The sequence below is a fragment of the Pimephales promelas genome, chromosome 21 (assembly GCF_988280905.1).
Source record: "Pimephales promelas chromosome 21, fPimPro1.hap1.1, whole genome shotgun sequence".
Lineage (NCBI taxonomy): Eukaryota > Metazoa > Chordata > Actinopteri > Cypriniformes > Leuciscidae > Pimephales > Pimephales promelas.
The window spans coordinates 23,796,130-23,819,969 of record NC_142789.1 but is presented as its reverse complement, the minus strand read 5'-3'; the positions used below and the strand labels follow the sequence as shown (position 1 = coordinate 23,819,969).

The window sequence follows — 23,840 nt, the reverse complement described above, 5'->3', positions numbered from 1 at the left end:
CACATCCCACAAAGCCAAAGGGAAATAAAAGGCAGGGAGGCTATTCAACAGCAACCAATTTAGAGGCCTCTAGGAGAGCAGGAGAAGGGGACGCATCTTAAAACCCCTGCCCTCTCGGAAATCCATCTTGGTGCGGCCATCTAATAAACAATTCCATTACCTGGCTTCCCCAGGTGAAATTAAATGTCATGGTTAAGTGTGACATGGAGAGAAGGGAAATCAGCACAACTCCGCAGAAATTTCATAGCAGTCATTATCTGTGAAGGTCCATGCTGGAGCCCAGAGGCACAGGTGAGGGGGGTTTCTCTTTTTCTGATTGATAACAAGGTCTGCTCCACCAGCATTTCAGGACTACAAGCAACCGTAAACTCTCACAGTTGAGTCCTGAATATTTTGATCGTGCCGATCTACTGTTAAAGGGCTTTCAAGCCGACGGTGGTAAAAATCACTGGAGGTCACCACGTGTCTGCTGTGGCAGGGCTAGTAGGCACTCCTGCTCAACAGCAGCGTCCAACAGCATCAGACTGTGGATCACTAACAAAAAAGACGCTTGAAGATAGCTTGGTTTACATACAATTATCCCATCAACAAACATTGCTGGATTTATCTTCTTCACTGTGCAAACAAATTTAAATAAAGTGATGCTTTGCTTCGGCAACTTTGTTGCATCTGCAATATTGTGGTCATGTCACCTCAGGGGCTGGATTCATAAAACTAGCTGGATTCATAACCATTTTTCTCCTTATTTTCTGTTCAAGCTACACTGTGTAACTCTTTTAGTTTATTCTTAGCTAAAACACTTAGTTCTTTCAAAAATATATGTGCTCATTAATGTATATTTACTTTGTTCAAGTAATAAAGTATTCTCGGAGTGTATAATATGCCATTGAAAATACATACAGGTAAGGGGTTCTAATGTCGGTCGCCATGTTGCCCCTCCATCTTGAAAGTACATTAGCCAAAGAGGGACATTCCCGTTAATTCAAGCTTCGCCTTTCGCGTTTACGTTTGAGTTAACACTCATGGACGAGGTGGAACTGGGAGCCATGTTAATCTTGGACTAAATTGGCCACCGTAGGAGTTAAAACAAAATCGGAATTGAGAGGAACAGAAACTAATATTCACTGGATTGGTTATATACCTTTTCACCGCTAGATGGGGGTAAAAATCACACAGTGTAGCTTTAAGAAGAACATTTAAAATATTTTGTATTTATTTGCATGCATTAAAGGGTTGGTTCACCCAAAAATTACATTGGTGGCATTATTTATTCACCCTCACATTGTTCCAAACTCGTATACCTTTCTTCTGTGGAGCAAAAAGTCTCAAATTATATTTCGATTATTTATTTATTTTGGACCCCACTGATTTTATTCTAAACATTTTATTTAGAATTTTTTCTCAATTTAATGAGCTTTTCTACACTCAAAACACAAAGACTTTATTCTCAAAATGTAATGAGTTTATTGGCAACTCATTGAAAATGAAAACTTCTTGTCACTGTGAATAGCCGTCAGCATGAATGCTCCTTTAAAACTAGCAGGCGTGTTACCGTTATTATATATCTGTTGAACTGCTTTGCACAGAAAGCTTACGCTTTAGAATCAGTGAGCTGAATGAGAAGCAACTCATTAGATGAATTATGACTGACAGCCTCGATCAAGAGCTGCAGAAATGTGCGCTGAATCAAAATCATCTACTTACACATCCATATTTTCACAGCCTCAATATTTTCAAAGCAACATTGTCAAAATGCTTTCATTTACCTGCTTGACAAACGTTAAGACATCCAACTGCATACCGACATGTTTTAAAAACTGCACTGATGTATCCCTATAGTGGACGAAGAGCTCAAAGAGAGTAATCACCTTTGCAAGCTGTAAGAGCAGGTTTTCATACAGTAGGTCTTCCTTTTCAGACGTCTTCCATTTCAGACGATTACGCTGAAAGCTTGTTGTTTGAACCAGGTTCAGTCATATTACGTGACAGCTTGATACTGTAAGTCCAGGGTAAATTTGTGGAGCTCAAAAGTTGCAGTGACTGATGATGGGCCTCTGGGGCTGACAGACTTCAGCCCTCTGGCAAAAACAGAAACTATCACCAGTTCTAAACTATCACTCTGCCATCTCCTCTTTTTCTTTCACACAAAAGCATGCCTTTGAGCATTCTGTTTTTATTTACTGAAAAAAAAAAATGTATATGTAAGGGGCTCCCCAAAGACAGCGAGCGATCACAGCATTTTCCAAGTACTTCTGATGCGTGACTCTGATGTGTGGCTTCAGGCTGAGTGTTCAGTTTGTTTCTCTTTCCATTTACTGTACGGCACCACTGTCCTTTTTCAAAAGAATCAACACTTAACCTCACCAAGCTACGCTTGTATCCTTTAAAACCAATCTCCGTTCTTCCTCAGATGGGACAAAATTGGTGTCACAGTGGAGAGGTGTGATTAAGCACTGAACTTCTGTGGTATCTGCACTCCCTGGAAATAAACTCAAAAAAGAGCTTTACATTCTTAAGAAATGCCAGTGCTAGCAAAATAGCAAAAATAATAGTATTTGAGTATTTTTTCTGTCTGACAAGAAGCAACGCAACACGGCAGTATAAAATCTGAATTCCCCCCACGAAGCAAAAACAATATGGGCTTTCACTAAATAAGTAGTGGTGGTGATAAGCCATCTTGTTATATATCTATATTGTCTGATTTTTAATCAAAAGCTCAGTATGACACCTGCTCCAGAAAGTAGAACAAACTGCACACTCATGTGAGTGAGTGATGTTTCTCTGTTAGTGGTCCTGCCCTTCTCTACAGCAGCACTCTGATCAGGCCGTCTGTGTTTGGTCCATGCCAGCTTTAACATTTGTCTGTCTTCATCCAACTGCGACTGCAATTTGGCCTCTTGCTGGGCTCTCTGAAAATGGCTTTTAATAACCGTCTGAATGGCACAAATATAAACAGATGCTGTCTTCTCATGGCCACCCTGCCACTCAGTTCTAGTCTGAAAGGGCGCGTGAAGCTAATTATCGAAAAACTAAAAGCAGCAATGCATTTCGTTTATTGAGATTTAATAAAGGAGAGCAAGACAAACATCCTCTCATGCTCTCTGTGCTTCGACTTGACTTGTAGTGTTGTGTATAAGGAGTCTAGGCAAAGATCAATAATGCCGGTTAATTATAATATCTAAATCTATAATTTATAAAGTAAAGTTTTTTAATACTTATTTATAATTTAATAGAAAATAAAATACTAAATTGACTACCAGTCAAAAATAAAATATATAAATAACATAAAATATAATAAACTATCGTAAACAGTAATTTTGTTAATTTATAATAAATAAATAAACAAAAAAATGGTGTTTTCAATTATTATTATTTTTTCTTCCAATTTTTTACATGGTATATACATTTAAGAATTGACCTTGGGAATGGCCATTATTGAATATGTGTTGCAAACTAATGAAAACATTTTATTTTGCCCATCTCTAATAAGAAAGATCCTGACTTTGAAGGCACAATGCTATTGACCAATCTCGGTGGGAGCAGCCTTTGTTTCAAGGTCTTCATGTCAGTTCATGTTATGATATAATAAATAAATAAATAAATAAATAAATACAAATCTTTCAGTGAAATAACTGGCCTTGTCTACCTTGAACCAGTGCAATACTGTGTTTGATCTGACCTTCAACAAGAGGCCTTCAGCGCTATTGAAGAGCACAATAATGGAACCCTCAAACATGGAAATTAATTTAGCAGTTCAAATACTTTGCATTAGCATGCTTGATCCGTTTTTCTGTCTAAATCTCTATGGCGAAACCCTTTGATATGCAAACACAGCTCTTCGTAACAGTTTGAAAAATGCATCCATCCATCAGACATCTCAAAGTTTTGTATTGAGTTTAAAGAGTGGGGAACTAATTCTGATTCATATTCTGATTTAGAGCCTGTTTCTGCAAACCAGAACAATCATTTGAACCAATAAAATGTTCAGATCACCACTGAATAGTGAGCCCTAATACTGCCTTTAAGAAAGGCATTTGATACAAAAGAAAAATTATTATTATTATTATTTTTTACATTACACTTTAATATAGTAATTCTGAATTGAGAACAACAATTATCCAAGAGTTATCTATTAAGCTTGACTTCATGAACAATCTTTTGGAGATTTAGGAATGTAATTTCTTTCTTTTTTCTTGTTTTTTTTTTTTTTAAAGGGGTGGGTGAAGGTTAATTGTTTACATCACGTAAGAATGATCGTATATATGAGATAAGCTAAATGAGTGACTTTTGAAGTTGGTGTAATGTTGCTGTTTAAGCCTAAAAAATACATGCAAGGTTACAAAGCTCAGTCTACTCCAAATAAAGGGATATATTTTAATTTAACAAAATCCACTTTCCAAGAACTACAATGAACGGCTTTGTTAGGACTACAATTCTTTTCCCCCAGGCTTTATGAAGTAATGTTCCTCATTTAAATAATCCCCAGATTACGCAGAAAAGCGGTCGAGGCCTGGATGACCTGCTGCTACGTCAAAGAGATGCTGTTTTAACCACAGCTCATTTGTTTGACCTTCCTAGGACCAAAAAACCTAGAATGGGTGAAATTTATTTTCCTGAATATTATAATCCCAAAGTTTATCTGGATGCTGCACATTTTACGAAGAACACCTTCCAGAATAATGATGCAGGCTACACCAAAAAGCTTCTCCAGAAATGGGGGCAGTTTCCACTTATGGAGGGGCGGGACATTTCCTGAACACACACTATCCAATGCCAATCACAACACACTGGGCCAGCTAACCAATCACAGCACATTTCATATTTTGAAAGGAGGGGCTTAATCGAAACTAGAACTAAACAATGCTTTCTGAACAGACTGGGGGAGAGAGTGGGGATTTCTTTTTTTTTTAAACAATCAAACATTACAGCATATTCTAGTACACCCACCAAAAATCAAGACTTAAGTCAAGACATTAACCGGCATAATAGGACCCGTTTAAGCAATTTTAACTGTTTCCAACATTAACAATAATAATAAGTAACTGGAGAAATTACGGCAAAATATTCAGCAGGAATATACTATAAAATATATTATTAGAATATGATTATAAAAAAGCCTTTGGTGATCATAAGAGACTCAAAAACATAAAAAAAAAAACTGTCAAACTTTAACAATAAATATATGGTAATGATATTTTCAATAAGATATGATAAAGAATGATACATTACATTACATAAAGTACCAATAACACTACTGATGAACAAATTTTGACTTCATTGTGTCCAGGAAGGTGTCACAGGCTCAAGTACACCCTGACAGAAATGACACAGAAGTTGTGTCACAATGGGGCCAGTTTGACATTTAAATGACTTGTGTGCCCACAGCTGGAGACAGCTGGCACAACACCAGAATGGCCGCCGATTCACTCTGGTCATAAACACTCATCACTCATCAATGAGCGGGGCAAAAGGCACCCGCAGGTACGAGGAGAAGGGCCCAGATGCAGCTGTGCTCGGTCTGTAGACTGAAAGACTGGTGGGAACGCATCTGCCTTGAAAGGTGAGATGGATCTATTGTCAAATTTAAGTAGAACTCTGAAAGTGTGAAATCTCTGTCCACTCTAATCTCTCTCACGCTCCCACAAATGAACAAGGACACCCGTGCGCACGCGCATCAATCAAGAACTCCGCTGACCTCGGAAAAAGGTTGTAAGTGTAAACAATGACAATGATGTGTGCGCTTAAATTGATGTGCTTAGGGGGAAAAAAGCCTCTGACATTTAAAGACAAGCAAATGAAGTTAGTCAAGGCCCCTTCCATAATGGCTAGTACACGGCTGGCCTGTGGGTAAGACGTGAGAAATGAGTGCACTTCAAATGGCAAATGAGGAGACGTCGATGAATGACTCATCGGACCTGTGCCGCGTGTTAAAAGACAGAGCAAAAAACACAGCGCCACAACAATGAAAAGAAAGAGCACAAGCAAGAAGGAACCTGACCTTTGGCTTCTGTTCCAGCAAGCAGACAGCAGGGCATTCAGTAAGAGAGAGGGAGAGAGAGATTGTTGGTTAGAAGCAAGTAGCCATATGGACTATCATACTTTATGCTGAAATAAAAACTCTGAGCTGGGAGGTAAGCGAGTTAGCCAGTTGTCCATCTGCAGCATGCAATTCAGTTAAAAGGCTATTAAAAAGCTCCAATTCACCCCCCATAGACAGTGTGGGGCAGAAACAAAAATAAATGCTCAGACTTGAGCCCTGATGACATTTTTTGATGCCCCGTTTTTATAAGGTTATGAAACAGCACAAATGACATTGCTTACGCATTTCTATGTACAAATGTTGCAAGAAATTCTCAGAAACAACTTGAACAAAGAGTTGTGCCCTGAGGACGTATTATACGCATATGTTTTGGGTGTGTATTTTACCCTGTGTGTATTACAGTAACTATTTGTGCTTTTGACTGTTTATTTCTCTCTCCCTTACTCCTTAAAGTTAATCAACTTCAACTGACGCTCATAAGGATTGTGCTACACAGAGCCATACTCTCATAGAGAGTATCAACCGCTACAGTCGTGGACGAGCCGTGGGGCCGCCATCATATACCGGTCATCCACTCAGTGTAATCTGTTCGGCAGGTGCAATGAGCTGTCAGCGCATTTAATTAATCATATCTCACTGATTCCTGAACTGAATTTCACCCTTTTTTTTTTTTTTTTGCTGCATATATGGTCATACATGTAGTTATGATACAGGACACATGGTACAATTACACAAAATACAACCAATATTACGATAATGTTAAATCTTCTATGTGTACTTTGGATTACTTCCAAAGTAATCCCCGAGCCGTATTTACGATGGTGGCAAAATATTTAAGCAGTAATGCACTGCACAGTGCTTTGGCATCTATACGGCATATATATACATACACATACACACACAAATATATGGCACATTTGTGGTCTTGTTAATTCACTAGAACGCAGAAGAATCTCAATTTTCTCAAATGTTGTATTCACAGGGAAGTACAATTTATTATCTGTCAAAATGATGGAAATCACTATGAAATAGTATCACACAATGCAGAACTTATTGCAACTCTCATATGTTAATTGCTTTTTTTATTGGAAGCTGTAGGGAGAGGGTGCCATTTTCTTTTAAAATAAAAAATGTCGAGCCCTGTTTTTTTTTTTTTTTTTTTTTTTTTTTTTTTTTTTTTTACCCCTCTTAGTAGTTAATATGGTTGCTGGTTTGGCCAGGCCCTCTCCTGAAGACCTTGAATAACAAAAAAAAATTTTAGTTTGCTACATTTTACATTTTATCTGTTTTACATTTCTGGGCCAGAGGGCTGAAAGTGAATCGTCTTCCATTTACTCTTCTTTTGGTTGTTTTTTTCACATATTACCCCCCCGTAACAAGCATACTTCACCTTTTTACCTGTGCTAAAAAAAAGTTTGGAAAAACGTGCAGAGAAAAATCACAATTAGACTTCAGCATCTCTGGGGATGGTATTAAAAAAGCTGGGATCAGGAACTCATCAGCACTGCATCATTAGCCTTTCTTTAATTCACGATTAGACCGATAACCTGCAGGACAAGCTGGACTGATTAACTTGTGCCAACCTGCACTTACTCAAACTGCCACCTGGGAGCCCTAGCAATCAGAAGAAAGACAAGAGTAAGAGTCTTCTGCTTACCACAATATTTTCTGCTTTTCGATTTTACTACTGCACTTTCAAAAAATCTTCATTAAAAGACAAACTTCACCGAAAATTCTGCCATTTCCTCAACCTTGTGCATTACCTATGACTTTCTGTAAAACATGAAAGATGATTTTCTGAACAACTTTTAACTGTTTTTGTCCATAAAATGAATGTTGATGGGGAATATCAAACACTGTCAATTAATAGACGAAAAAAATCTATTTGAGTTTTTAGTCGGTTTTCTCACTCCCAGGTAAAAAAATAGCATATAAAAGTAATAGTGCACTTACTACATTTATTACTGTTACACACATTATTTAAGGTATCAAATAGAGAACATGATTCGACATGCTACCATACAATAAAATATCCTCTGCCTGTTGGATATTTTGTAATTTACAACATTGAAATATTGCACCTACATTTCTAATTTACCTGCAAAATCTAACCAGTGTTGTTATACTAAACTAAAGCTATTAAAAACTCATTTTAGTTAGTTGAAATAAAACTAAAATAAAATCAGTATTACAACTAGTTAAAAAAATTAAAATAAATAAATAAATAAAAATGGCAAAAGCACATACAATTACTTACATTATTAGAAAATTAATTGCATACTAAAATTCAAATAAAACAAATATAAAGATAAAAGCTAATTAAAAATATTGATAAATACAACTGTAATATAATGCTAAAAAAATGCTAATGCTAATGCTTTAAAAAGACACAAGGTGTGAGCAGGTATAAAAAAAAAGAACATTTCAGAGACTGAATGCTTTTTTCAGCATCTACATGATGAATGACCTTCAAAGATCCCCTGAGGTTTGCTTTATATTTTTGGAGGGTGGAAGAGTCTCCATGTCTGCCTGTGCTCCTTGGTGAGATTAACAGTGGTGCAAAGAAGGCCATCTCTCCCACATATCAGCCTGCTATGGTGACAAAATGTCCCCCTGCAACAGAAATAAACCCGTATTTTCCACCCTAAATGATTACGATAAATAAAAGTCCCACATGAAGCAAACAAATCGAGCCAAAAGTGCAGGAGAAACAAGAGCAAAACTAAACGCATTCTTTCTGAATGTTTTTATCTGATCAAAGGCCATTTAAATTGGCAGTCTCATTGTCCCACGGTGAGTATAAATCACATGCTGACAGCATTGAGGATCTTCATCAGCAAAAGACACCTCAGGGAGCAGAAAATTAGACCAGTGCTTGTGGAGCCACAACAAGCATCATGTCAAACCAGTGCAGAGCTCGACAGTCCAAGCGTTTCACGTGCATTTGTAACTAAAACAATTGTGTGCAAGCTGCAAAATGTATTTAGGAGCACCAGTGTGAATAAATGTCTTAAATATCTTAAATGGCATAAAACTTCTTCATTATCATTTTAAAGCCAGGTTCACACATACTCCGTTTGCATATGTAGGCAGTGTAACGATTCTAGCTCAAATAAAGGGAACATAATTTTAATAAATAATCATAAATATGATCAGGGATCACATACACAAATTAAAATTACCCGTAAAGGGGACATGTTGCCAATGTATCTGTATGGATGTATACAATGAATTAGAGCCAGACCGATATATCGGCAGGCTGATATTATCGGCCGATATTAGGCATTTTCCAAACTATCGGTATCGGCAGTTATAATGGCTGATAAATTAATATTTCAAAAATAAAATAAAAACGGACGAAACACGCTTGAACCATGTCATGAGTGTTGTGTAGTTTGTCCACCAGAGGGCGCTCTACACCGTTCCTGTTGGCAACACTCATTGAGTTGGTCACGATACATACATTGCTTGAATAACAATTAAAAGAACATCCCCATCAGTTCTCTTAACTCAAATAAGCATGACAAAATTTGTGGCCGGCGGAAGTTTCCTTCGCCAGTTATATTGAAAATGTATGTTTTACAATTTGAAGTATGACGTAATCCATTGCTAAATTATGGTTCATCATAGAATAACTAACCATAAAGCTAGCTAATGCCACTATCATCAGTCTGTTCTGTTGTGACAATAAAAGGAACTTTTAGAAAGTTTCTTTTTAAAATGCATTATCATATTATTTTGGTTAAAACTCACAAATAACTACAAATAACTAATGTTAGGGAAATCTGTTAATGTTTTGTTGCACCTTCCTGAAATAAAAAAAAAAATATCGGCCGATATATCGGATTTTAAAACCAAAAAATATGTGTATCGGTATCGGCCTTCAAAATCCTTTATCGGTTGGGCTCTACAACGGATTATAATCAATTTTATCATCGATTAATCTGTTCGTCCAGCAAACTGAACGTTAAGTTGTACCTCTTGTACCTAAGATGTTTTTCCCTCTTCTGTTTGGAATTGATTGTTTTCAACTCTCACAGAAACAAAACTGTCTTCATCAATTATTGAGTTCAGAGCAGAGGAAATAGTCCTCATTTACGCCAGGTCAGGGTCTATCGGCTAAATAAATGTAATGCCACAAAGAAAAACCTTTCAAATGAGCATAAAAAGAATTAAATTCTCTTCAGGAACAACAGCTTTACTTGAAATCCAAACGCAAAACCTTGAAGGCGGAAATCGTTTATAATTTAGATCACTTACAAAAAGGCTACACGTCTGGTTCCCAAGACAACCAGTGCAGAATTTAAAATATCAGTGGTTTCATTTTATTCTGCGTTTATCAGATATTCGGTGTGTTTGAGTGTGCGTCATTGTCTTTGTGCATGTGTGTGTAGGGACCCAACTAGCGCCCTTGTCAAGGTGATGTACTGCTCTGATTGGATCACAAACACCCCTCTCTATTCACAACAATGCATTCGGCACCTCTGAACCGCTATGAGCTATGGGACATGAGTTTAATTCTATTCCTCTGAGAGAGAAGGCCAAGCAGTGACAACGCATCCATAATGCCTAGACCATTCTCTCTGCTGGAGACTTTTCCCAGTCATCTATTACCGGTGTTTCATGGGAAAATTGCTTTATGAGAGATATGAGATTTAATCGAATGCAAAATAAGCTAATGTAGCTTTTCTGTTATATGTTGCAGCAAGTGATAATGTCAAAGGGCCGCAGTATGCAGAAATTGAAAGCGCGTGCAGGGTTTCAATAAGAAATTTGTTCAAAGGAAAATAACACCCTTCTCCTTAATCTCCCTTTTTCCCCATCCTTATGCTTAAAAAAAGTCATGTTTCAGACAATTAGGTGGCTGATGGGATAGACCAGATCACAGGCTTGGTGCAGCTGATATCCAAGTATATAAAATCAACATGAAACGATACTTGCAAGTAATTTTATGTTGCATCCTTTAATAGGACAGATTTGCGAGAAAAAGAATATAATATAAAAGTGGGGATTTACATTTAGACATTTAGCAGACGCTTTTATCCAAAGCGACTTACAACTGAGGACCAAACCAAGCGAGTCATCGTGAAGAGGCAAAAACAACGCAAGTGCTCAAAATACAAAGTTCAGACATTGCACGGGGTAGCATAAGCCAGATAAGCAGGAATTTAAAAGAAAAGGATCAATTTGTGATCTTATATACCCAAACCGAAAACTTAGTGAGGAAGATGAATGACAGGCGGAAAGAAAATCAAATCTCAAGATGCATGATGTATTTCTGAGAGCCACTCGAAAAGATAAATGAGATTCTGTAAGTGTTAGCAGTACTTCTGTTTTGGTCTTTGGTAGAGTTGGGAGACACGAGCCACCACAAATCCTCCCTTCTGATCTCTCCCAAGCACATGAGCCAAGCCTCCAGCCAGGAACGATTGATAATACACATATTTTTCTAGACCAGAACGGACACAAAGAAAGACAGAAGACAGAAAGGGAGAAGAAACTAAAATGTCTCATAAGATGCACAAAAAGACTTTTAGATTACACGTCAATATTAAAAAGGCTTAAAATGAGTTTTCAAAGTGTTTTCATGTAGTTAAATATGAAAAAAGCTTTAGACACTTGAGCTCTTTCAACTGGCTTAGAATGTACAGCTCCCATATCTATCAGAAGAGACGAGCATGAAATTACAGCAAATGAAAGCTAGATACATTACCTAAAAAGAGAAAAGACAAAAAAAATAAAAATCAGAAATTATATAGTCATATTTCCCTTTTATATGCAAGATGACACATGCTGAGGCGAATTCTAATGTTACATGAGGTCGAGATGAGTGTGTGCGAGAGTAAAAACGTGTTTTCAACAGTAACTTGGCAGAGTGTCATAATTAACAGAGTGGAAAGGGCACATTTCATTTTAATGAGCATGAAAATTGGAAATCAACAGCCTTTCCTGAGGCTACATACAGTCCTGGGTGTGAGGAGTTGTATTGATTTACTGTACAGGCTACAATTATCCCTCCCATTTATTAGAGTATGTGCCCTCTGTCACTCCCATTTCCTGCAGTCACTGCATCTTACAATGCTAACATCTAGGATTCTAGATACACAAACAGTTTGATAAAATCATCCTCTCAGAGAAGTTGCGTCTTTGCATGCATTCTCATTAAATCACAGCGACGGTGATATACACTCAGATATCTTTGGCAGTTGTTATCAAAACGTCCCACCACAAGCGTTGAGAGTTATTATGCATGCCATGTCATGTTAACAATAGTCCAAATTTGGAAAATGTATCTTGAGACCCCTGCATGCTGTTCCATTCCCTCGCGCTTCGAGTTCTTTTCAAATGCTAGAAAACATCGTCTGCCGCCACCCACAACACACATGATGGTGAGTTTTGCAAGTGTAAGCACCACTCACATTTTCTTCAAAAAATAAAACAAAAATCTAGTTCATCATCATAATAAGTTTATGACTACTGTCTCATCCGCTTTTGTTTTGGCAGTAGAAATGTACATTTCTCATTCCAACAATGCGTTAATTAAATCACTGAGAGACAGAGCATTATAAACCGAGACAAAAGCATGTGGGATGACCAAAACTGATCCATGGTGACAAAAAAAAAGTGATAAAAAATTAATATAAGTAACAGTACTCTTAAAGATCCAGCTAGTGATACAAATGAGGGAGCTTGTCTACTGTTTGTTTAATGTTTGAAATATACATGCCATGTACTCAAGTATGGTCTTTAGATAAATGGAAGATTGTATTGACATTAAAAATGATAGAGACAAAGAAATGCAAGGTTAAAGATGTGGAGAGATCTCTCATATTCCTCTGTCGACCGAGAACTATGAAATATTAAAGCAGCAGCATTTAGACAGATGCCGCGTCATGACCCAAGATTAACTTTTAAATAATGTTTTAACATGCTTAATATTTCATCATCTCAGCTATTAAGAGAGCAGTTCTTTCAAAGCACCCAAAAATAAGATTATGAACTTATTTTTATTTTTTTATCATTAACTGGAAATTCCATAGTTCATACTTAAACACTATGCAAGAAAAAAACTATTAGTAAACACACTCTTAATTTTTTTTTATTATTATTATTACTATTATTACTATTTTGCTACTATCTGCTGTATAAACTTTCTAGCTTTTAGTCATGTTGGTGTCAAGATATAATACCATCCCATTTCATTCTGGGTATGAGTGAATATGGAACTCATTGTGTTACAAAAATATTTTTACCTAAGGAAGAATATTATAATACTCTCTTTTCATATTTTGAACTGAAGAAGAAATGTTTCACACTTCTAAAATTCACAATATCTGTTCATTATAGTACATCAATATCTCTTATTCCATGACACGAAACAGAATATTTTTTTCTGATCAGTAGGCACATAAGTCTTGTTAAAAAAAAAATCACAATAAATAAATAACATATACAGCTGTACTGCCTAGTGCCTAAGCATTTTCAAAACAATTTTACCTATACATGTTTAATGGAGTTGACAAAGCACTATTAAAAACATCTAATAACTGCACATTTATTGGGTCAAAAAGACTTTCTACTACCAAAAAAAGGGGGGAAAAAAAGAAAAGAAAAAAAAAAGGCAGCACTTTTACCCGTGAAGCTAACAGTAACGGTGACAGTGTGTTAGTTAAAAAGGGTCAAATCTTAAAGGCTGAGGTCAGTCAGCCATATGAGTGTTAAAGCCTCATTACTCTTTTGCTTTCTTTCGGTCTCTTTAATATAACAAAAACTATCCAACGTGAACTAATGTCTCCCTTTATCCATTCACATTTATGCCCACGCACTGCACTTATATCCAGCATTACAGATCAAACGCTCCTCTCTCAAATGGTACTAGTCATGGACATGCCAGTAGCCTCCGCATGAAACAAAAGCAGTCAATTCACTAATTGATCCAGATGTTTTGATTATGCACGTGCAAACTTTCATAGGATTCATACTTGTGATAAAAGGCCTAACAGATGATGTACCTCCTTTACTAGAAGTTCCACATTTAGTTACTTAGCAGAGGACAGCTACCAAACTAGACACAAGGCAGTTACATGGACAGTCAGGACCGCTAGGAGGATTACTAATGCACTCTTGGCCTCCCATCCAGGATTTACAGTATATTCCTCTAGGAGAAAACGGGCTATACATTTTAGTCATATAAAGTGTGAGGTTCAAACCTAAAGACTTAACATTGTTAAACAGTTATAATATTAATGAAAACATCAAAAACTTTAATCATGTTATGTTACTCTCTTTTGATATCTGCACTTTAGTCTTGATTCTCTCCCATGAGTTTTAGATGGTGCTGGCTAATCTGCGATGGAGAGGTTTTAAGGCAGGTGTTTGATGGTCTGGGAGGTTGGAGCAGGTGTATGAGTGAATTGTGATCTGCGATTGACTCTTTGAGTGGAGTCATCACTTACTATTAAGTGATGGGACAGCTCACACACAGAGCCAAAGCAATTATGTTGTATTTTATTTCATGCACATTGAGCACACACACACTCGCAGAGTTATTTAATGTCACTCTGTATTGTGAACTACTTGCAATTATCACGACATACTCTCTAAAACAAGTGTATATATAAGCAACAAAATAAACACTACATTGCAGGGCTAATGACAGGTTCCCATATGCATGTTAACACAAAGTTTTTTTTCACACATATGTGTAGTATACAGCAACAATTCAAAGTATAAACTAATGCATAACAGTTAGCTTTCTTTCATCATAGAGATGCTTCTGAGTCGATAAGCGTCTTCTACCAGTTTTGTGTGCCAAAAGCCTGTAATTACAGGCTTACAGAAACGCAGGTGTGTGAGTGTGTCCATATAAAGGCAATGTTCAATCATATGCCTCTTCAGACTGCATTAGCACTGAACCCTCAGCCAGCAGGTCTCAGAAAGAAAGGAGGAAGAAAGAGGAGAGAGAGAGAGAGTTGTGCAGATTAATGCAAATGATCAACAACATGGGTGATGAGTGAAAAGGTGTGCAGAGAGATATTCAATCTTGAGAGTAAGAGGAGAAAGTGATTATTATATACGTGATTGCAAAGGCAAATTTAAAAAAAAACATGTTTTGAATGAAATGAATCAGGGAAGAAAGAGGCAAATTAACGACTAGCACAACAGCGATAGCAAGCAAGCTTTCACAGTGTTACCTTTTTGTTAATAAAATGTATAAACAATTACAAATATTTATGGTCAAGCTTTCAAAGAACTTCTGCCCCCTTCAAATACTAGTTTGTCGAGGGAGGGAAGGAGGAAGGAAGGAAGGAAGCAAGGAAGCAAGGAAGCAAGGAAGCAAGGAAGCAAGGAAGGAAGGAAGGAAGGAAGGAAGGAAGGAAGGAAGGAAGGAAGGAAGGAAGGAAGGAAGGAAGGAAGGAAGGAAGGAAGGAAGGAAGGAAGGAAGGAAGGAAGGAAGGAAGGAAGGAAGGAAGGAAGGAAGGAAGGAAGGAAGGAAGGAAGGAAGGAAGGAAGGAAGGAAGGAAGGAAGGAAGGAAGGAAGGAAGGGAATGAAGAAGGGAGGGAAAGAAGAAGGGAGGGAAAGAAGAAGGGAGGGAGGAAAGGAAGGAAGAAGGGAGGGAGGGTGGAAGGAAGTTTCTGTTTACAGTGTGTAACTATCTGTTTACAGCCACATATGAATGATCAATCGATGGATAGATGGATAGATAGAAAGATAGCAATAACTTAAGAGATTTACTCCATTTAAATGCAGTTGTCACCCCTAGTCCACCTCTGAACTTGGCCATATCGAATCTATTGAGCTTTTTATGTCTTTTGAGGGAAAATCCGTGGATTTGAATTAAACATGGCAAAAATTGAGCACTGTTATTGGCAGCTATAAGTACAAAGTAGCCCAAAAAAATGCAAGGGTAAGGAATGGGTAAAATTGTGTGAATGTGGGACTGTAATTCTACAGACCTTTCGGTAAGCACAGATTTTGTGTGGGCCAACTGTGAGTTTCCTCTACACAGTTTAGTATGTCTTACAGACAAACCAGAGCCAATATTTAGTTTATAAGTAACAACCTATATAAAAAACAAAATATGATGATGACACAGATACATAATTACACCTACACAACTCCTCACATTATTAAAGTGCTGAATAAAAAGCATCAATCCTACAAGAAATCACATTTAACACCATGTCATAAAGTTGATGATTACACCGTATGACCTGGATAAGTTTCTGGACCGATAATACAAACTCACAAGCTAGATCTACCTCGTACTATTTCATCCACCAGCAATTTGCAATTTGTGAAATAAGGGTCATATTACACAACACTGCACGTCACTTCTGGCGGGGTTTTGTTTCAGGTTATAGCCTGACAGCTTTCATAGGTTGTTATTAGGACAACAGTACCACCGGAGAAGCACTCCCATGGGATGTCCCAACAGCCGTTCGGCTCGGCAACACCACCTCGGCACCTGCTCCCACGGGATGGGCCACATCTGGAGGGGTGGGTGGAGAAGAGATTTGGCCCCTGCAGATGTTGTCAACTCAGAGGCTACAACACCTGTGCTCACACTCTCTCACAAACACAAAGCAGGCGTGACAGATGACATACATACAAAGTCACACATAGTGAACACACTCACAGCTGCTCCCTTGAACATTCAAGTCAATGGGGCAGTGGAAACATCATCTGACAAGAGGGACACGCTCGCCTCAGAACTCGCAATATATTCCGAACAAAATAACCAGCCATTAAAGCAGCAAAGACCACATTGTTAAAGATGCTCGTACTCTCTCGCTATTATTTCAGGAAGGAGAAAAAAACTGAAACCTGAAATAAAGGGAAGCCATAAATAAATCGAGAAAAGTGACAGATTTATAATGAAAAGGTTCACAACAATGTTTGTTTGTCTGCTTAAATAACAGCATTTTCAATGTTGTAAATAATAGTGCTGGAGCTTGCATTTATTTATTGTCACATCAAATTTTTGTTTCATTTTTGTGTGTGGGGTCAATTTTATTTTTTTATTGCATGACACAGTGGTATGGGGTGTGCAATACTAAAATATTATATTTTACAATCTTGAAAAGCTCTGAGTGCACGTTGCCAATTTAATGTGAATAAAGCATTTGGAGGTTCTGCTAACCAGTAATAAGAGGATTGTATAAAACATTTATCTTTTTTTCCTTGGTTTTGTATGCTCTCAAATTGCTTTCTTATCCTTATATTTCAAAAGACAACATTTTCTAAAACTTGAAAAATTATTGTCATGAACAATTCGGTTCATCTACTGATTTAAGTCGACTTAAAGACCCCATGGGATAGCGATTTGTAATGCCTAAATCTCATTTCATCAAAAATGCAGTAAAAACTGTACTATTGTGAAATATTATTACAACTGAATGTAAGTGTTTTCAATTTTAATATATTTTAAAATGTACTTCAGTCCTGCGATGGCAAAGCTGATTTTCAGCAGCCTATACTCAACAGCATCCTTCAGAAATCAAGAAAGTTCTTCATAACTAGCCATGTTTCCATTACAGATTTGCGCAAAACTTATTTTCTAAATGTCGATAAAAACAATTTGAAAAATGACGGTGTTTCCATTAACCAATGTTAAGCGACTAAAACTTCCTCTTGTGATAAGTCATTCCAAAAATCATGGCAATAGATGTTGGTTTTTGCAATATATGGGTTTTTGCAATATTGACGTTTCCATTGGGCGTATTTTCAATTTGCGCAATTTAAACGGTAATGGAGATGTGGCTACAGTTGAAAACCGTTGTGCTGCTTAATAAACACCAAGATGCATTTCTTTTTAGGATTCTGATGAACAGAAAGTTCAAAGGAACAACCTTATTTGATTTTTTTGTATAAATGTAAACGTAAATTTGATGCATCTTGCTAGAAAGTATACTATTATATTTAACAATTTAAAGATATGAATGTTCCACAATTATTTCAGTCAAAGAATCATTAGGTCTAAGCCAAACTCAATAAATGGATGGATCAAATTCTGGATTGAGGGCAAGATAGCATGTCCAGTAATTATCACAAGTTCAAAACTGGAGGAAAAGAAAAAAAAAATCACGGTATGACTCATTTTAAAGAGAGAACGATAATGTCAATTACAAGTGTGTAATAAGAACTATTAAAACAGAGTAGTAAGTGACCAAATATAATAGCATCCAAAATCCTTCATACAGATCCTTCCTGCATTCCTCTACTAAGGTTTCTTGGTCATCCTACACTCAAACACCCAATGCCAATGTGGAAGACTGGCATCTGACTGATTGATAAGTTTAGCAAGTTGTGTGAAACTCAGACGGTAGTATCAGGGTGGCAGATTGCAGGGCATGTGTTTTTTTGTGTGGGCTCAATTCCAGCAATCACTCAATGGTCCAACAAAGGCCTGAATCACTGTGATAGAGGGTTGATGAAAGACAGAGGCAGGGCAAGCTTGCTCTAATAAGCTTGCTGGTGATTGTTTCCTACATGTGCCGCTTTGACGGGAAGAGGATGTGGCAAAATAGCAAGACTTTTCAGACTGTAAAAATCAAACGTCTGTTCAATCAGAGCAGTCATTTCAGGGACGAACAATGGCGAGTACAACAGCAGAAGAGAACAATGAACAGCAGCAGTGAAAATTAATATTTTAGCGAGTAGAAGTCTTGATTCTTCTGGTTAATGTTTAATTGGGCTCTAGATATTGGTGCACTTAAGGGAAATTAAGAAAGCTTGTGAGACGGGATAAAGAGTAGTGAGTGGGGGATCGGTGCGCCTGCCTTTACGGATGCAGTCCTGACATGAGGATTCAAAACGTTAGCTTCTGCTCCTTAAAGAAATGCAATGAATAAATAAAACTGATACAAAAGCACTCGCCGCAGCTCCAAAATACACTTGAGGAGGAGTGAAAGGAGACAGAGAAGGAGTCCATCTGCAAGTGAGATGTGAAAGAACTCTGATGGGCCCCTGGGTGAACGGAGATGCTGAGCGCTTGGCTCTTTACAACAGGAGAGGAAGTCTGGTTTTTAGCTGTCATGAGTTCTGTAATCCCGTCAGGGAACAAGGTGTTCTCAGGCCTGAAGTAAAGCGAAGTGGAATCTGACAGGTTGTCTTTATTTCTCAAAGATTGGAGAGCGTATGATTGACAGCACCAAATCCTGCTTTAGGTTAACATACAGAGCAGGACTATAAAGTCCATCCAAATAATCTAACCTAGACAGAGCGGTTAGAGTGGCAAAAGCTAAGAGGGTCAATCTTGTGCAAAGCAGAAACTTGACATACATTTTGCAATTAACAAACATGAAGCCTATCGGCCATTTACCAATTGGTACCAATGAGACTTGCATTCATTAGTGATTACAAAAGGTGCATTTTGATGTCAAAGACCCTGAAATGTGATGATCCATTTTAAATATAACCTATCCTAAAATATAAGATGATGTGTATTTGGGATGTATAAAGACTTGCTTATAAGTATACAGTATTGTTACTGCACTTAATTCAAAGCAAATACAAATACAAATATACGTATATACCCACTATTATTTCTATATTCAGAAATCTAAATATATATTTATGGGCTTTTATTTTTATCCATACAGTAATCTGAATGGCACTGGTTAGCTGTTGCCTGAATGTGCAATAACCAGTAGTTGTTCTGAAAAGTCACAGTGAATTTATAGTATTTACTATGTAGGTGTAGATTTTCTTTGACACATTGTTCTGGTCGCCTCAGTTGAAGTGATCTGGAATGACATTACCCGGAATAAAACGAAACACGGTTAGTTCAAAGCCTTCTCTTACAACAAAAAACACTCTAAAGCATCCAGTGGAGACTTTGAAGCAAACTCGTTAAAAAGTTTTTCACTTACGTTCACAAGTAAAATGGACAGATAAAATAGCTATGAAGAAAGTGAGAAAGAAATCACAATGAGGAAGATGACCTTTGTTTACCTGACGGAGTTGAAGATGATGCTCGCATAATTAAAGTAGGATTCAACCAACGTGTCAAATATCTGCCTCATGCACATTATAATTTAAATAATCTGACAACCTTGTAAAACACGCTTTCACCATTTGCCCTATTGAAGCTAGACATCTTAAACTGTGCATAATTCAAGGTTCGGTCACATAACATCATCCCTGTGGGTACTGAGAGAGATGGAAGAGAGAGAGAAAGAGATATCTGCATATAGAGCCGAGTAGTGACAGGTAGACAATGCTGATATGAATAATTGAAAAATCAAGTAAAGCAACATGCCGGAGCAATTCAAAACAGGCTTAATGTGAATAAATCATCAGCGGGGGGTTGGGCAAAGTGGGGAAGAGAGATCTTAATTATTTTGTTGCTGTAAAAGTGTTTAAAGGTGCCATCTGTAAAAATTGAGGTTAAAATATCCCAAAAATGAGCAACACGCATCAAAAGATTGAGAAGAAATAAGGTTGATGATATCATTAAAAAACTGACAAGTTATAGTGCTGCCGAAATATTAACCTGAATTAGCATGCTAAATTACTAGCCCCGGCCCGGCAGGTGTCGTAATACCAGTTTCGACCATGGGAGGCGGTATGCGGGCGGGCAACGTTACCACCAGCCAAACTGCAGTACACGAGTGAGTCGCGCTCGCGCCAGCTTGTGTGTACTTGAACCTGACGTCAGTCGTGTGGAAAATACAGCCCAGTACTACATTTCAGTTCAGGGAAGAGTTAAAAAAAAATGATTGGTCGATATTATGCATGAGGAATACATTTTGGTAAGTTGTAGCATACTGTATCTTTCAACAGTGTTCGTGTTCTTTTACCATTAGCTAGTAGAGATGATCGGTTCACGTGCGTTAGGGATCTGTCGTGTAAAGCGCCAATACTGTATTTATTGTTTGAATTGCGTAATAAAATTAACAGAATCTGAGAGCTGACATCGGTCTCCGTGTCCTTTTCTGTGCATGACAAAATTGATGTGTGGCGTGAGAGTGTGTGAAAAGTGTTGTGAGAGTTGGCAGCTCTGAAAGATGCTAGCTTGGTCCACATCAGGGAATGCTGTCTGTCAAATTAATTCAAACTAATGATAAAAATGTAATATGAACAAATCGAATATCATAAAACTAGAAATAATAGCCTGGGCTTTAATTTTCCCATATCGTCGAAATGCACCGACTTGTCTATGAGACGGCCCTTATAATTTAGTATTGAGATGTTGTTCAATAAGTCTCTAATCTCTGAAAATCTCCAAATGCTCCACGTGAAACTGCGGTCTTCCAACCTTTTACTATCGCGTCAATTGATTTGATTAATATGCACGAGGGAGACAGAGCAACACAGCACTCGCCCATATTGTTTGAAGACATGAGAGAGCGCGTGGCCGTGGAGGTATTTCTGGAGGTATACTGCCCCCATCTGGTATGGAACATGTTGTATGATTTGATTTTAAATCCCATTGGGCACCTTTAAATGCCTAAACCCAAAACTAATTTCTGGTGTGTCTAACTCCCTTTGGTTTATTTAGTGTTTGTGTGTGGGTAGCAGTACACAAACCCAATCTTAACAGCAGCAGGCAACGTCCTGTCGAAGAGTTGGAGGGAACATACATACAGCTTGGGGATTCTTTGTCTCTAAAGCCCATGTAGCTCATTCAAGGAAGGTTACAAGTCCAACTGATGAAGGTAGAATATTTTTAAAGCCGACTCTTCATTTTAAGTCTGAATACTTTCACTTTCTCAATTTGAATACAAGAAAATGGTGCTACCTAAATAAAACATTCGAAAATCCTAAGCTAAAACTTGTGTTCTTTAAGATCTGATTGGCTAACCACTGAGCAACTGTGTTTTGTTGCATTTACTGACAGGAAGTGAGTTTGCTGTAGGCATATAGCAGTCTAATATAGTTTAGTGCTGACTCTTTCTTCAATATCATGCTTGTATTTTATTAAGAAAATGCGCCACATAAAGCCTGGAGGTTAGACTGTCAGGAACTTTGTTGAAACTTTGTTTGTTTCTAAAAATGCAATTGTTAAGATACTCAGAGCAACAGTTATAAACATGCATAAAAAACACTACATTGGAACATACATTTACCAAATCAATATCTTACTGGTAAATGCACAACAAAAAAATTCATGCACTAAATAAACCTCATGTTACTTTGCCTCAACAGAATATGGGATTGGATAATTGGACAAAAAAGCGGACCAATTTCATTGCACAGCAACTCAAATGTTGGTTTGGTCATTCTGAAATGCATGAGCCATTGTCTGTAATCAAAATGATAGGTATAATTACCTACAAGAATACTTTTGTGTTCCCAAACACAAGGCATCAGCATCCGAACACAAGAAACGTTACAGCAATTAGTGCGTCATTTATGATCTATGAGAAAAGCTTCCATTTTTATTACAGATATTTTTGGGCCCATTTTTCCAGGAAGGGACTTTTTCTAGAACACGCTTTATTTGCAAATGTTTTATGCAATATTCCAATATTGTGCAAAAGTAAAATTCGCAACTTTGGATGGAAACATGGCAACTGTAGCTAGGCAAAAAAAAGTTTAAATTAGAACCATTAGAGAACCATTAACATTGACTGACCGGCTCGTTGTGTACCGAAGGTAATGGCCAGCCTGGTGAGCAGGTCCTCGTTCTCGTACCGATCCTCTTTGGCGATGACCCAAAAACAGCTCTCGGACATCTCCTGGGGTGAGATCTACAGAGACACAGAAGGCAGCAAGCAAAGAAATAAATAAAACACGGCCTGAAATCATCATGACACATCACGTTGGGTCAAGATGCTGGCGATGCTAGGAAACGTGATGCGTCGAAACAGTGAGGTGGGTTTATGAAAAAGTAAAGAGGAAACCTATTCAAATATTCATATTGTGTTCTATCGCAGGTCTTTATTTTGTTCTCATACATGTCAGTGTGTGTGGCAGCTGAAGTATATGAAAATACAGGACGATCTCCAGTCATATATCCCCACACACAGGCGACCCAAATACATGGCTAAAACACCCATGAAGCACTGCAATGAAGATGCTGGAGATAATCATTTGAGGCGGGAGTGCAGTTTAAAAGGAGTCTTCTTGTTAAGATAAAGACTCAAAGGGTAATCAATGAGACTGGCTGCACTAATGAACAGACCTCACACTCCTGCCAAATACCTGAGCCAATAACGGCTCTTCAAATCTGCTCCATGAGGACATGCTCAAAGAAATCAAACAATCAGGAACGGACAGAAAATGAGTCTGAAGAGCAGCCTCTCAGTGGAAGTGATTAACCCACGTTTCCAACTGCGAGAGTGATTAAGCGAACATGCGTTACTATGTTCAGCCCCTTTGACGGGCATGGGGTGGCATGTTTCCCATGATGCACCAGCTGCCTCGTCTTTGACTTTCTAAGCTGCAAAGCTCTTGTTAATGAGTGATAAAAGTCTTGGGTCAGGAGCCATGAATATTGTATGGCGTCAGTTTCTCAAGCAGCTGTTTAAAAAGCATCTTTGTGTCCACCTAATGGCTAATTACAAACAGGTTTCGGATGAGATGAAGCATATGGCAGATCTTTAAAAAACAGCTGTATGACGGTGGCAAAAAGGACAGAGATTAAATATTAATAGTAATGTTATAAACTAACAACTCAAAAGACATCGTATCGCAACATCTGCCGAGAAACGAGAGCAGAAATTCGCACAGTAAAGTGTGATCCTTCACAGCAGAGAAACATTCCTTTAATGATGCTTGGCAGCAAACAGAAGAAGTTTTCTTTGGTTACTTCGCAAACATCTGTCTTTTAAGTCTGTTGTTGCTGCTTGA

The 23,840-nt window shown here is 37.7% G+C and overlaps 1 protein-coding gene across 4 annotated transcripts in view; it reads right to left on the bottom strand.

Moving 5' to 3' along the window:
- diaph3 (diaphanous related formin 3) overlaps nt 1–23,840 on the bottom strand; it is a 317,511-nt gene that overhangs the window by 174,858 nt on the left and 118,813 nt on the right. For all 4 annotated transcript variants that reach the window (XR_016148350.1, XM_089124819.1, XM_039673952.2 and 1 more), the window contains one exon: nt 22,624–22,738. Coding sequence is in view for 3 of the 4 variants with exons in the window: in XM_089124819.1 (XP_088980945.1) it covers nt 22,624–22,738 (115 nt within the window). In the remaining variant the exon portion in view is untranslated. The remainder of the gene's footprint in view (nt 1–22,623; nt 22,739–23,840) is intronic.